This window comes from Atheta coriaria, unplaced genomic scaffold (assembly GCF_025399875.1).
Source record: "Atheta coriaria isolate IRGN ID8LTWV9N9 unplaced genomic scaffold, Caltech_Dcor_3.1 hic_scaffold_4_pilon, whole genome shotgun sequence".
In the NCBI taxonomy this organism is placed as follows: Eukaryota; Metazoa; Arthropoda; class Insecta; order Coleoptera; family Staphylinidae; genus Dalotia; species Dalotia coriaria.
The window spans coordinates 9,324,987-9,340,789 of record NW_027045446.1 but is presented as its reverse complement, the minus strand read 5'-3'; the positions used below and the strand labels follow the sequence as shown (position 1 = coordinate 9,340,789).

Below are 15,803 nucleotides of genomic sequence, written 5' to 3'. Positions count from 1 at the left end.
GCGTGTGCGTGATGGCGCTTGCGCACAAAACATCTGTCAAAATAATAAAATTTACAACAAAAATTTAAATCGCCATAAAACTTATTTTGCAAAATATGTATAATAAAGTAATTTTAGTAATTAATGTTTGTTTTAAGTTTTGTGATACTTAAAATAATTTAATAGATATTAAAGAAAATATCAGGTAAAAACTTTTGACAGAAATGCCGAACATAGCCGAAATTCCTTCAACGTTGACATTTCACCTTGAAATCCTTGAAATCGTGCAATTCTTGTCTCGCCTGGTTAAATAAATAATTATCAATGTTTGGAATAGTCGCGGGCCACTCCAGCTCAAATAGATAATTATTATGAACCTTCAGCACCCTCCTACTCTACTACATGTGATTCATGTGGATATTAGCTAGCGCTGCGCGACGTAGATTTCACTTTTAGTCGCTCGCTCGCCTGGAGCTTCTGCTCACAACTTACATAATATCTATTACAATAAAAATTTCGATTAATAAACACATTATTTCAAAATGGTGCTGACGAACGTACTACGAGGTGCTAGCAAACTGCGACCGCTACTCAACACACGCCTAAATCTACCAACACAATTATTATACACTACTGCTCCCAAATTAGACAAAAAAGAGTAAGTTAACTAATGAAATTTAAATACACACAAAACTTTCTAAATAAATCTTAATTATTCATAGAGTAAAAGTCACATTTGTGAAGGCAAACGGTGACAGGATACAAGCAAAAGGAAAAATTGGTGAATCGCTGCTGGATGTTGTTGTGAACAACAATGTGGACCTTGATGGATTTGGTGCGTGTGAAGGCACACTCACCTGTTCAACCTGCCATCTAATTTTTAAGAAACCTGACTTTGATTCGCTGCCTGACAAAGCCACTGAGGAAGAGCTGGATATGTTGGATTTGGCTTATGAACTCACTGATACATCCAGATTAGGCTGTCAAATTATCCTCACTGAGAAACTGGATGGGTTAGAAGTGCAGCTTCCTTCTACAATCAACGATCAAAGAGGAAATTAATACAAAATGGTGCATATTACATTTGGATGACAAAATGAACTAAATAAATCTATTTTTATGATAGTTATATTATTATTAGGCAATATTACTTGTAATTATTGTAAATTACTGTCGTGGTAATCATCAGGTCAATTTCTAATTGTTTTCAATGTGTAAACCTAATCAATTTGCGTTTTTATGCTTATTTAATATATAATTTTGTTTATTTAAGTATTTCTAAGTAAATATATACTATTATTATTTTGTTATTTATTAAGTTTATGTTACAATTGTTTATTGTAATAAATAATTGCAATTGAATGAACCAGTTTTGTTGTTTGTAATGAGTTTTATTATTAGTAAGTGTGTTAATTAAAATTGTGATAAAATATCGTTATTTTCTTGTTGTTTGTTTTCTTATCAATGTCTATGCTCTTGAAATAAGTTTATGCTTGTCATTCAATACTTTATTGTGATATCTGTATAATAGCTGATAAGAATGGTGTAGATTGGTTGCAAAAGTGGAAAAAATTGATTGAATGATGATTAGATCAGTTTGAATTAAGAAAAACCTCAAATTCTATTAAAATTGTATGAAAAGTATGTATTGATATGTGAAAATGGCAAGATTTAGGTAAATCTGTATTGAAAATGACTCAGAAGTTGATGCAGGTGGTTGTCAAAGCAGTAAATGTGCTGTCAAAACTTCTAATAGTCAAAATGGCCGTCTATCTCAAGTTTACCAAATATTAGCATTGATTTGCTCCGGTTTTATCAAGTTTTGTTGAACAATCTATTGAGAAGTTTACTTGAATTAAAAATATTGTAATATTGAGTAGAATTTGATGCTTTTTAACTTCAAAATGGCGTTATTTTGATTAAATGTTATCCAAGTTAAATAATAGCACTGATAGAGGGCATTTGCAGTCTGTTTCAAGTGGACCACTTAAAATAGAAGGTAAAATTTCACAAATTTAGATAATTTCAGTAGTTCTCAGTCTAAATATGAAACAAACACAACTAAAAACAATAAATTGAAGGTTTTACTCAATATTTTTAGGTTATGATGAAAATCGCCATTTTGAATCAAATACTATGTTTCTCAAAGTAAAATTTATTTATTATCAATATCAATAATAACTTTTAGTTGATTTAAGAGCGATTAACTTCAATCCAGTCCAAATAAGAATAAACCCTTGTATAAACATCAGGATAACCAATCCCGCATCCTTTCCCAAAAGATGACAGCCCCACAAGCCTGTACAACATGTCAACCAATGGACTTCCGGTGTCACCCTCACAAAGACCTTCCCCATAAGTAGTGAAAGTACAAACGTTGCTTTCCGTCACTGGCCAGCTTGAACTGTGAGATTCAGCACACGTTTCATAATTGAGTGTCTTCAAGTAAATAGCCTGCAGTTTGTTAGGCTTGTTACCATTAGAAGAAGTATGACCCCAACCGGAAAGAATAACCCAGACAAGATCGTCAATGTTTGTCTGTCTTAAAGTAACGGGTTGGACAGCCCCTTCACGGAATTCGATTGGATTAGCTACTTTGATAATAGCAATGTCATTTGAAGCTTTTGTGTGGTCATAATCTTCATGTGGGATGAGTTTTGAGACGGGGTATTCTTCAGTTTGGGCGTTGAGTGAGTTGTTACCGACTTTGATAGTAAGAGTGGAGATGTCTAAATCACGGATGCAACGTGCAGTGGTTAAGATGTTGATTTCATCGAGAATGGCGCCTCCGCAGACATGTTCGCCATTTTCACGGAGTGAAACCATGTAGGGGAATTGACCATTGTCAGCGTTTGCACCTCCAACGACGCGGGAACTGGGTGGAGAGGCTATAAATAAATAATGTTTAATAAATAAAATGTTAAAATTATCAATTTAAATGAAAATTAACTTTCAATAATGCGACTTACCTAAAGCAACGGAAGCTGCGCAGAGAATTAAGATGGTGGTCTTCATCATGGAAGTTAGTACAAGTATGATGTTATTTTGTGACAAGCGTTTATGTTTTTATAGTAGTGCTTATCAATTTCGCGGCCAAATTGGAAATCACATTTTGGGTAATATTTTGAGAAGTGATTCTTGCATCATATTATACTTATCAGAGATAAGAAGATAATATTTGAAATATTCATTATAAGTAATGTTTAATATTCAACAAGAATCTGTTGTGTTATGGTGTTAGCATTTGCTAATTGATTTTAATATTACTTTTACGTAATTTTCACTTTTGGTGAAGCCTTCATGCAGATATTTACATGTAACTAAGTTTTACTATAGGTATAGGAAGTAATGCGAAAGTCCTGATGTTTGTTACACTTTCACGCCAAAACTACTTAACCGATCATCATGAAAATTTGTACACATATTCTTAGTGGTCCCCGAATGGTTATAGGCTACTTTTTATTTAATAAAAAAAATTATTTTTTAAATAAATTAAAGAAATTGTTTAGCCAATCATACCTCTGCATCTGGCTATTTGACTACTTTAACGCCATCTAGCATTCCAGCAATGAAGCTCAAACCTAAGTACTATAGTACCATCACACTGTATTATCACACTGTATTACCGACAGCTACGTCAACATCAAATCCAATTGACTACACTATGGAGACTGTTCACTATACTTCCATAGACTATACTTTCAGCCATTTTAAACTTCCCGCCATTCTACTTCATTGTTACTTCTTCTGTGACTACAGACGCGTACGGAAGCAACTATATTATTTTAGATATTCGCGAGCGAAGCCGCGGGTTAAAGCTAGTAAGTTATATACTTAAAAATACCAAAGAAAAACTGCCATTTTCCAAAAATTTTCAATAATAAAAATAATTTGGATTTTTTATGTTTAAACCCAAATAAAATGCCGTAAAACTAAGAAAAATGTTTGAATTTTTCAAAATTTTAGAAGTTGTAATAGAAAACACTCGGTATTTCATATTCTACGTAAACTACAGTACAGATTTATATTGATATATTGTGCATTCGGGGTTTTACATACTCTGTGATATACTTTTAAAGCAAAAACTTATATTTTCCAAAATAACTGTCAAGTAAAATTGTCCCTGCTGAAGAATACATGCTTTCTTGGTTGCCTATATTAAAATACAACAATAGATACCTGTAACAACGAAAAATTAAACAACAATGAAAAAGTAATAAAAAGAACCACACAAATAACCTAATTAAATAATCTATTTTTACAATTTACAATAAATACCATAATTACTATTAGCATTAAATAGAAAATTTAAATTTACAACCTACAAATTAAAAAATTCAAAATTTTAACTCTTACACCATTAGTACCAGTACTGTTGTGTGCACAGCACACGTACAAATCACCTGCCGTTTCCAAGCCGGCCAGAACCAAAACTTAAATTTAGACCCACCGTAAGCCAGTCCTGCGAGAGAAAGAGAGAAAGCCGCTCATCGCAAGCGTCTTGCGCATCACCACCACACTCCACACTCCACGCGCTCAGCAGGAAAATCACACTGCGCGCACGCCGTACACTGTCGAACGCCCGTCGCATTTCGCCAATCCAATCAGTATCATACCGAGTCTCATCGTAAACGGACCCCGGCCTTCATACCGGCCTATCTACAACACCGTGTAACCCCTAAAAACCAAAAACTCATCCTACAAACGTAGTGCATAACATAAAAGACAAAAAAAGTTATTAGTGACACTTCACGCCTAAAAATGGATTCCGACACCGTCGAGGAGACGTACGAGGAAGTGCGAAGTACCAAAACAGTGCGGCGCAGCATCAAAATCGAAGAAGTAAGTAAAAACATTGAAAAAATCATTGAATCATGCGAAAAACCATCGCAATCGCGCAACTCCACGGAGATAAAGCACCGTCAAGCCGAGTTAATGACGGATCCATTCAAAAATAGCTCGCCGCGAGCCACACGCACACATTTCCATCTCGAAACGCTCGCCGCCGGTCCAAACTTGCGCACTATTTATTCGTTGTAACGTTTACCACGCTTTCCGACATAACTTTGAGCGTTTTCGGCGCGCGCAGTGTTAACACAACACAAATACGCGCAAATCTGTACTTAAACTATACTTTTGTGATAAATTTACGCACACACACATACATTCAACCATTAAGATCACCTGTTGCTCTATAATATGAACACTTTATGCATTGAAGATTCTTACTTCCTGTCGTTTATTAGCCTGCGAATAGAAATAGATATCGAAATTGTTTTCTGCTTTCAATTTATTCCTGTATTAATAATCTTAACCGCCAGGCGGCGATTATAGCTGTAAATTGAGGTTATGTTCGTCGCGACAGGGAATTAACACATTAAAACTGTTTTTAATTGGCTTTCAGCGCCGATTACAGCTTGATTTTCGGTGCTAATTGCGTTTAATTTGATTTTTGCTTTGCTATGCTTTGAAACGCTTTGCTTTTCTGCTTTTAGGATGACAAAGGAGTTGACAGCGAAGACGAGGTGCGCATTTTTAATGTTGTTGGTCTTTGTTTGTGTCTTAAACTCGTGACTTGGACTTTTGTGTCGTGATTCTGCTTGACATTTCGTTTCTATTCTTGTTTCTAACAATAATAAGATTAATCTAATGAAGATACAATAAAAGAATTGGATTAAGACGTGAAAGAAAGTTGCAACCGGAAGTAAACAATCAGTATTTAATTATTATTAAATTGTTGGGTGTTGATTATTGTGTTAGACACGTTTTAATTACCGAAATTGTTTTGTGTTGAGGAACAAAAGCAGTAAAAGTTGAAATGATTATAAGTTTCACCCGTTTTGTTGGTATGTACTGTTGTTGTTAAGACAATAACGGCTTTAACGTGTAATAAAATTGAATGAGAAAATAAAACGAGCGAAAAATCAGCGAGAACACAATGGGGAGCGGTGAGCACGAAAACACCGTGACGAATTGTTAAATTAAATTAACACGTGGAATGTGTGTTAGCGTGTTTCTAACTAGAAAATAACAAAGAAGTTAAAAGTTAGGTTAAATGGAAGCATAAGATTCATTTTTTTTTTTTTGTTTGCTTCTGTTCGCGATTTAAAATACGTAGTTTTGCTTATAATGCACTTTAGCGCCCTCTATAATCGAATTATTCAACTATAACTATCATTAAATCCGTATATGAACTTTCAACCCTTTTTCAACACCCTGTATATCAAATTTTGCAATATTTTATTATTTATTCTTCTATTCTTGACAAAGATGAATCCAAAAAGTCATAGATCATAAAAATCTGTCCAGCCGTTTTTGAGTTATACGTGTTCAAACTAACAAATATTTTTATTCATGCATTTTTCTCATCTCCCTATGAAAATATAACATTTTCTGATCAATGTGCTTGTCAATCATTCACACATGGCGTTTTTCTCATTCTTTTAAATCGCGTAATGCTGTTGCACAACGCACGTCGCGCTTCGATTCATCAAAACACGCGTTACGCGTTCGCTGTGTTTATTGAACGCGCGTGAATAACGAATAATCTCGGACGGTTCTGCGCGCTACTTACTTACGCGTATACATTACCGTAATGCGTGTGCGTTTTGTGTATTTTCGTATTATTTCAATCTTCGGACGCGTCGCGCAACGACGCCCGCCGCGGCGCACACAACAGCTGTTGCGCGCGCCGTGACGCGCGCTGGCTTTCAATCAGACACCAGATCCGCGCGAACGGTTTTTATTTTAAACGATGGGGCCATGAATATATCACGATTTAATATTTACTTTTAATAATATGCTTAACTAATTATATTAAGTATTATAAGAGTGCTTGAATTGTTTTTTAAACTTTAAATTCTTATTTAACACCCTGTAAGTTATATTTTTGAGATAAAAAGTAGTCTATGTTTTTTTGCTTGATCTGAAATATTTTTATACCAAAATTTATTAAAATTGGTTTAGTGGTTTTCACGTGAAAGCGAAACAAACATACAAATTTACATTTTTATGTATAATAGTAGTTTATATTCACGAGCAATGAATGCCAAGTGGTACAAATGATTCCTTATAAATAAATTTTATAATCTAACACGGTTTTAATGGCTTTAAATTAGTTTTATATTCAAATTTACATGAAAAATGTCAAAAAATTGATTTTTTTAGTTTATTTTGCTTAAAAATAACAATATTTAACTAGAAATAATAAAAATGATGCTAAATTACGTTGATATTGCTATTTTACCAAGTTTTTTGAGATTTAAAATTGAAAACAGGCGAAAACGAGTAAAAATCATTTCCTATTGTAATAATAAACCGTAATAACTTCTTGTAGTACTTGGTAAGTCCGTGTAGAAAATGCATGACGTTCGCCAGGCGTTTAAAGATAGTCGCCGGTAATGGTCGCTATTTCGGTGCGACGGCCGCCTCGGCGTCCCGGCGCTTCCTCGCCGTCGATATTCAAACAGGGACTGATTTAGCGTCGTCCGACCGACGCGCGGAAACGCAGCCGGAAAACCTCGGCTCAATGGTGCGCAGCGGCCGAACCAAAATCACAATAATAGCCAATCTTTGTCACTGTCTCACAGATCATCACCGAACAGCAAAAATACACAAAACCAAAAATAAAAATAAAATTTTTGGAAATCTGAGTAAATTTATTACTGCGTTAAATGCGGAAGTCGTTTTTCATGCAAACACGGAAATGCAAATTCGAAATTAAAGCGTTTTACATTGTATGTTTAACTGAAACTGAAGTTTCCATGTTGATTTTGATGAAATGTGAAATGCGAAGCGAACGAGAAATCTGTCTGTTAGCCAAGATATCAAGTTAATGCTAATTCGTATGGATGTGGAGTGGATTGAGGTTATTTTCGTTGGGATTTGCGCACGGACATGCGTTACGATATGGAGTTAATGTATGTATTCAAAGTCAAGTGGGAGCTTTTTGATTAGTCATAAATTATAAGCACTTCAAATAAATTTCCAAACTGCAAACTTTACTCGTACTCGGAAAATAAATATCCGGAGATTATTCATCAAATTAAAGTTGTCCATCACGTGAGTGATGCATGAAATTGCAAATTTAAACCTGACCCAAAATGACAAGATCATCAACAAGATCAAAAATTAAAAGCAATTTCCGCCTTGTCTTGTGATTATTTCTATCGCGTGTGCGTGTGTTAACAATTGTGTAAATGTAAATTATTTAGAATTGGTATTAGATTTAAATGCGCGAACTAAATATTTTCACGCGCCACGTGTGTGCACACACGCGGAATTTTAAATTTATTCGCGGCGAATTTTGGCGCTTTCCGAATTTGCACCGCGTCCAACATCAACAATTCCTCTCACTGAGTTGAAATAAATATATTGCACGTGAATTTATCGGGGAGTGCGTGTGACACACTTTTTTTTATCATATATTCAACTAGTTTTTATCTAGAATTTTGTCTGCGTGAATTTTAATCGAGAAACAGCTTAATTAATTGCCAAATGTGCCAAATTTTCAAAAAAATTTTAAATTTTAGTTTAAAAATATAAAAAAATGTCAATAATACAGTTTTGCGCCATCTGTGTTAGAATTACATAACTATAATAATGATTTAATTAATATATCAACTTTCAATGCTTGTTTTACACCCTGTATATTATATTTTTGCAACAAAAAGTAGCTTATATCCTTTTCCATCACCAAAAATATCTCTACACCAAAATTTATCAAAATCGCTTCAATGGTTTACGAGTACATCAGTAACAAACAAACAAAAAATCTCAAATTTGCATTCATACAAATAATATCAATACACTTTATATTCCTATGCATAACAAAATTAATTTAGAAGACATTCCAGACAAATGTCGATGCACTACGCTCGGAATTAATTTTAGGTGCATCAACCTCTCTCTCAGCGAGGCGACGGCGCAATAATGCATAATGCGAATTGAAAAAAGAAATGGAAAAGCGCGCATAAGGTCGCAATGTGCACTGCGCACTGCGTACCTAGTTTATGCATGTGTAACAAGTGTGCACTATAATTACGACGTATAAATCATAATACGCATGCATTATGCAAAAGTTGCAGGTACAAGTCGTACGAGTTTTTCGTCTCTTCTTATTGCTGCGTGATTTATAGGCCAAGATGGCTGATGTGGAAGCTGGCAGGCGAGGAATTCTACGAATTGGGACATTAATGTCATCGTGAAGGGCACTACAAGTTACTTTTTACGGGTTAAAATTTTATCGCGCAGAATTTGAGGTTAGTTTGGTTATAAAGGCGTAATTATAGGTTATGTAATGGAAAAAGTGAGATATTTCCGTAAAAATGAATTTTAAACAAATAAATATCAAAGATATACGCTGAAAATACAATTTTACATTAATAATAACAACTTTTGAGGTTAATTTTGTTAAAAACACGTTTTTATAGGTTATGTTACGAAAAAAGTAAGATATTTTTATGAAAATGATTAATAAACAAACAAATTTAACAGATATTTGTTGAAAGTGCAGTTTTACATCAATAATAACAACTTTTGAGGTTATTTTACTTAAAAACGCGTATTTATAGGTTATGTTACAAAAAAGTGAGATATTTCTATGGAAATGATTAGTTAATAAACAAATAGAAAAGATATTCATTGAAAGAACAGTTTTACATCAATAACAACAATTTTTTAGGTTATTTTTGTTAAAAACGCAAAATTATAGGTTATGTTACCAAAAAAGTTAAATATTTCTATGAAAATCAATATTAAATAGACAAATACAAGAGATATCCGTGAAAAGCACAGTTTTACAGGAATAATAACAACTTTTGAGGTTATTTTTGTTAAAAACGCGTATTTATAGGTTAAGTTGCGCAAAAAGTGAGATATTTCTATGGAAATGGTTAATAAATAAACAAATTCAATAGATATCCGTTCAAAGAACAGTTTTACATCAATAACAACACATTTTATTTATTTCCAAGCGAATTTTCCGTTGGAAATTGTCAGATTTGTCCGTTAAAACTGTATTCTTCACACTTTGTCTGAAAACCACGCGGTTTTATTTCATACTCGATTGACTCCGACAGTTATTGCCATCATTTTACCCGTCGCATCTTTTCAACGCGATTTTTTTTTAGTTTTTCTTTGATTGCTAACACAAGATAAGTTGAAGTAAATAAATTCGTGTTTATCTCAACTACTGCACACAATTTGAACTTGAAAACTGGCAAAAATCACACTTTTTAAGTCTCGCGTCTCGCGTCTCGCCGATATAAATATTTTCCACGAAATAAATTTATTCGTCTGAAAATGTGCAACTGTTTCTTTCATTCAATGAGTTGAATCATGCGTTGAATGCGAGTACATACATTCAACGACGCAATTCGCAAACAGGCAAACATGCATTCTGCCAATAAAACACACACACGATGCAAAAACAGATCAGAACTTGTTTTGCGCGATGCAACAACTAACTGGTTCTCTGCTTGATTCATCAATTTAATAAGTTTTATGTATCACGTAGTCAAAATTAATTACTTTGTTGGGTTTATTTTCTAATTGTAAAACTAATCTATGTGTTATTCAGCTCAAAACCGCAAAATAAACCGTAATTAATTTTTTTAAATTAAAAAAATTAATAATACGCCATCTGTGTTAGAATTATGTAACTATAATTATGATTTAATTTTTTAACGCTTATTATACACCCTGTATATTAAATTTTTGTGACAAAAAGTAGTCTATTTTATTTTCCATGATCAGAAATATTTTTATACCAAAATTTATCAAAATTGCTTTAGTGGTTTATGCGTAAAAGAGTAACAAACAAACATCTCATGCCAATAATGCACATTAACGCCATCTAGTATTAAATTAAACAACTATAACTCTGATATACTCTTCATATCAACTTTTAACCCTTATTTTATACCATTTTTACTTTATTTTAAGCTTATTTGCTTTTCTATGGCCAAAATTTATCAAAATTAATTACTTTCCTGTGTTTATTTCCCAAACATAAAACTAATCTATGTGTTATTTAGCGCAAACCGCAAAATAAACCGTAATTCATTTAAAACATAAATAAAAAATCTCAAAAATATACTTTTGCGCCATCTAGGGTAGTTTTGTAACAATAATTATGATTTAATTTTTTAATGCTTATTATACACCCTGTATATTAAATTTTTGTGACAAAAAGTAGTCTATTTTATTTTCCATGATCAGAAATATTTTTATACCAAAATTTATCAAAATTGCTTTAGTGGTTTATGCGTAAAAGAGTAACAAACAAACGTCTCATGCTAATAATGCACTTTAACGCCATCTAGTATTAAATTAAACAACTATAACTCTGATATACCCTTCATATCAACTTTCAACCCTTATTTTATACCATTTTAACTTTATTTTAAGCTTATTTGCTTTTCTATGACCAAAATTAATCAAAATTAATTACTTTACTGTGTTTATTTCCCAACCATAAAACTAATCTATGTGTTATTTAGCGCAAACCGCAAAATAAACCGTAATTACGCCTAGAACTTAAAAAAAACTCCACGTCTAACTGTATTTCGGTCTTAATGTTGTATTATACTATCTCTAAAAATGATAACAACAAAATTAAACATTTAGGTCGTAGTCTATCAACCGTAACATAATTGTGTACAATTGTGACCACAAAACACAACAAACAATAAAACAAATCATATTTAAATGTATCAAGGTTTTTCTTCGCTAAATTGTGTGATTAAATCGATGCGATGATAAATTTTTGGCAAAGTTGACCGAAAACCTTGATGCGAAAATTTATTCGCTTGTTTCTCGTCGCGAAATTAAACGAATCAAGGATAAACGGATGTTTTTTTGCAAAATCACGGAAATACATGCATTTCCTTTCAAATTTATCAAAAAAATCAAATAAATTACTCAGATTTATAAAATTTTAGATTTTAAATGATAGATACTTGTTATTTTTACATTTAGAATGATTTTTGCTTGTATAAACATAAATATCGTTGACCTACGGTAACCTCGGGCTTCGCAAAATGCGCGCCGCGGTTTCCGGAAAAACATTAGAGGTTACGATTTTATTTTTGGGCATATAATGTGCGTGGATAATGCGCGGCGCAAATACTCGTACACAATGACGCACTTTTATGATTCTGCGTTTCAAGACTGCAATTTCATCTCAATTTTTACTAAAAATTGATAAAAATCATCCAAAACTTTAAATTAGGTTATGTTTTGATAGGTTATGTTGAAATAGTATCTAAAATGATGAATGCCGCATGGCTAACATGCGTAACTGCTATAAAACTTTAAAAAACACGGCGTGACGTTGTGTTGCGTTTGTTGTTTCAAGAAAATTCGACTTTAACGTGAAATTGCGTTGCGTAGACCTACTTTTCGGCGATTGCGAAAATGCGCAAAGCAAACAATGCTCTAACACGCTTCTTGCAATTTAGAATCGAATTTATTGACTTTTAACATTAGTAAATAATCAACAAAAAATTTCTAATCACATTTTTGATGACAAAAGCATTTGTTATCTTCTTGAATAAAATAAATTTTTATTTTGTTTTGTGAATCTGTATTTTCTCGAATATTCAAAAATCAGTTGACAATCCTGGCTGGCGGCCAAAGCAGCCTGCGGCGCGTTTTGTTTTTCGCGTGAAAAACAAAAGTTGCAATCTGTTCAAAATTTCAGACGCACAAGACGGAAAATTACATGAAATAATTACCTAAAAAGCCAAAATAACAACATGAAACTCACATGCTTTGTTGATAATTATAACTGTGCTTTATATTTACGTTTTGAAACAAAGCAGACTTTGTTAAGCGTTAATTTTAGGTCTGTTTCATTCGAAAAACAACAATTGAATGATTTTTTCTTATCTGTGGAGGACGCCAAGCGTGACAGATTTTCACGGGCCGTTAATTGTTGCTTTCCTCTTCACGATTCACGATCCACGAAGAAATCTGATAAATTCTTGTGTTAGGAGCGTAAAATTAAATGAAGCAAGATTTGTAAATGTAAAACTTGGCAAAACAATGGAATTTACTGTCGTCAACGAAATACAAATAACGTTGAACAATAAAAGGGCGTTTTGAATAGTAAATACTGTGCATTACACGATTCGTAGAGCGTCGATGTGTATTAATAGAAGTTTTCAGCGTTAAAACGCAAGACGTTATAATGTGATGGATTAAAAACGTCGAGGCATCTGGCTTCAAACGCTCAAATAAAAACCCGAAGCGTTAAAATTTAATTGCATCGTTTTTATTTTTATTTTTTAACATTTTCACATTTAAAACAGCGTGTAAAGGGAAATATTATGCTGTTTGCGGGAAACTCACGCGCCGAGATGTAGGCAACCCAAAATACACATGGAAACGCACTTTTGCATAACACGCAACACCGAAAATGCTTTTTATAGATCAAAAGCAGTTTTCAGCGGTGAAACTTCATAAAAACTTCATAAAAATATTAAAAACATTTATCACTATTAATTAATCGTCAATAATTAGTTAAATAATAAATTTTTGTTTTGAAAAAACGACTTTAATTGACGTTTTACGTAATATTTCTTCCTGTTTATGATTTTTTGCTTCATGAAGGTTATCACCGGATATAAACGGGTGCGAATCAATGCGAAGGAAACTATTTCGAATATTTTTATGAGATCATCCGGTCCGTTTTGCAAAACCTTGCTTGTTTGAAAAAAAAAATGTCTGAAACTTATGAAACAGCACGAAAATAACCAGCGTGCTAGAATCCGTCGGATTAGATTGAATCACAGCGTTTAACCTTTGATTATAAATTTAGTTGAATGACAAAACATTGTTTTTTAATGTCTTTAATATAAAAATGAATCGAAAAATCTGTTTGTAAGCGCATAACTCAACAACGCTTAGACTAATTTGGCCAATTTATTTTTTCAAATGTTTGTTAAAGTCCAAGGATGGTTTTTACAGCGAGAAAAATTTGAATAATTGCAGGGAAAACACTAAAGACAGCCTTTTTCTATAGGATAAAAGTTGGCATTGAGATTCAATCATAGTTATAGTTAAATAGTTGAATCCGAGATGGCGCACTGAAGTGCATTATTAGCTATTAGCTTATTCTTTATATAATTAATTTTTTTTTATAAAATTGCGAATCTTATTGATAAAATTGAAAAATACTATGTCTAGAACAAGAGAGTAGAAACAAATTACATTTTTATTAAAGTTTTAACATAAAAACAAATATTTTACGCGTTTTTGTTGCGTAAACTTAACTTTTAATTATTTTGTAAAAAAGTCAACGAACTGAGTGCTTTAAAAACGTCTTAAATAAAAGAATTAACGTTTGTACGATTTTCCGAGCCTCAACCTGTTGGGTTTACATCATTAGAGTCGTAAATCGCTGTCGAAAGTGTTGGGTTGCCAACATTAAAGCTACCCAATGCTTTTTTTAAGCATTGCACACACATTATCTATTTTCAATTGACATTTATACGAATTATAAATCATGACAAACCCGTTTGAGACTTTTCTGAGCTGCAGGGAATCTGTTTGTGTGCTGTTTTGCTCGAATTAATGACGACGAATCATATGCGCGACGTTTTCAACGCGTTGCGGGCGAACATGTGAACTTGAAAAGTGCCAGCCGCGCGCTTTTCAAGGCTCGCAGGACGAAGCTGCGACGATGCGCGCACATTCCGCGCTGTAAACTGCAAACTGTTCAAACGCACAGGCGCATGCCAGCAGCGATCGTTAATGCCAAGTCATGCCAAGAAAATATTATTTATTGCGCAACGTCTTAGGTCTTAATTAAAGTTATAAACTCGAAACATAACCTCACACTTCCAAAATGCATAAAATTTAAGATTTTTATAGGTTAATTTTAAGATTTTGTTGTTTTGCTCAATTTTTTGAGGTTAAATTTAAACATTTTATAATTTTTTAAATAAATTTTGTTTTATTTTAGTGTTTTTGTAATAAAAAACGCATTTATACTAAAATTTTCATGTTTTTGACATCTTTTTAAGCATTTTGACATTTTTGAGGTTAAATTTTAGTTTTTCTAATTTTTTTGAATATATTTTGTGTTTTTGTACTAAATATCTAAATTTTTCATGTTTTTTGACACCTTTTTAAGCATTTTTGACATTTTTGAGATTAAATTTGCGTTTTTCAGAATTTTTTTGAATAAATTTTGTGTTTTTGTACTAAAAATCTAAATTTTTCATGTTTTTTGACACCTTTTTAAGCATTTTTGACATTTTGAGGTTAAATTTGAGCTTTTGTATAATTTTTTAAACAAATTTAATGTTTTTGTACTAAAAATCTAAATTTTTCAAGTTTTTTGACACTTTTTAAGCATTTCCAACACTTTACGCACAAAATTTTCATATTTTTTCAAACATTTTGAGCGTAAATTGATAAACAACAGGTGCGGGCGACCGCACTCATCGCGAATGATGCGCAAAAGTAACTAAGCTATTAATACCGACGCATCTACCAGCAACAACGCAAGAAGTAAACCGTCAAAAAGGATAACGACGATAACGACGCATTAAACACAACCAAAAATACAAAACTCAACTCCTCTCACTCAGAGAGACATAAAATTAGACTTTATGAAATTTATAATAAACTACAAGTAGGAAATTACTTCCGGTTTCAATCGCATCACGAATATAAACACATAAAAACATAATAAGATGAGTTTTCTTAAGGATTAAATCAAGATTACAAAACTGCGGTTTAATCCGTGGTGTAGGAGGCAAGGAAAATAAAACTCGGCTTAAACGATTTGAGATTGGCGGCAGTTGGAGAGTCGT

The 15,803-nt window shown here is 32.7% G+C and overlaps 3 protein-coding genes across 10 annotated transcripts in view; 2 read left to right on the top strand and 1 right to left on the bottom strand.

Annotated features, from left to right (window-relative positions):
* Positions 1-241: 241 nt before the first annotated feature.
* Fdx2 (Ferredoxin 2) lies at positions 242-1,345 on the top strand. Its single transcript, XM_065300172.1, has 2 exons — positions 242-637; positions 702-1,345. Exons 1-2 carry the CDS (start codon positions 522-524, stop codon positions 1,039-1,041), a joined length of 456 nt encoding a protein of 151 aa, XP_065156244.1. The 5' UTR covers positions 242-521; the 3' UTR covers positions 1,042-1,345.
* A 773-nt stretch (positions 1,346-2,118) lies between these two features.
* LOC135790886 (chymotrypsin-1-like) lies at positions 2,119-2,994 on the bottom strand. The gene is made up of 2 exons (XM_065301172.1): positions 2,949-2,994; positions 2,119-2,867 (listed from the first exon to the last, which is right to left on the bottom strand). Exons 1-2 carry the CDS (start codon positions 2,992-2,994, stop codon positions 2,173-2,175), a joined length of 741 nt encoding a protein of 246 aa, XP_065157244.1. The 3' UTR covers positions 2,119-2,172.
* Positions 2,995-4,534: 1,540 nt separating this feature from the next.
* The window catches only part of tmod (tropomodulin), a 34,136-nt gene continuing 22,867 nt past the window's right edge, over positions 4,535-15,803 (top strand). For 4 of the 8 annotated variants that reach the window (XR_010548031.1, XM_065301818.1, XM_065301819.1 and 1 more), the window contains exons 1-2: positions 4,536-4,821; positions 5,475-5,504. Coding sequence is in view for 3 of the 8 variants with exons in the window: in XM_065301818.1 (XP_065157890.1) it covers positions 4,741-4,821; positions 5,475-5,504 (111 nt within the window). In the remaining 5 variants the exon portion in view is untranslated. Of the gene's footprint in view, positions 4,822-5,474; positions 5,505-15,803 lie in introns of all 8 variants that reach the window. The other 4 variants (XR_010548034.1, XR_010548029.1, XR_010548030.1 and 1 more) reach the window with 2 other exon arrangements.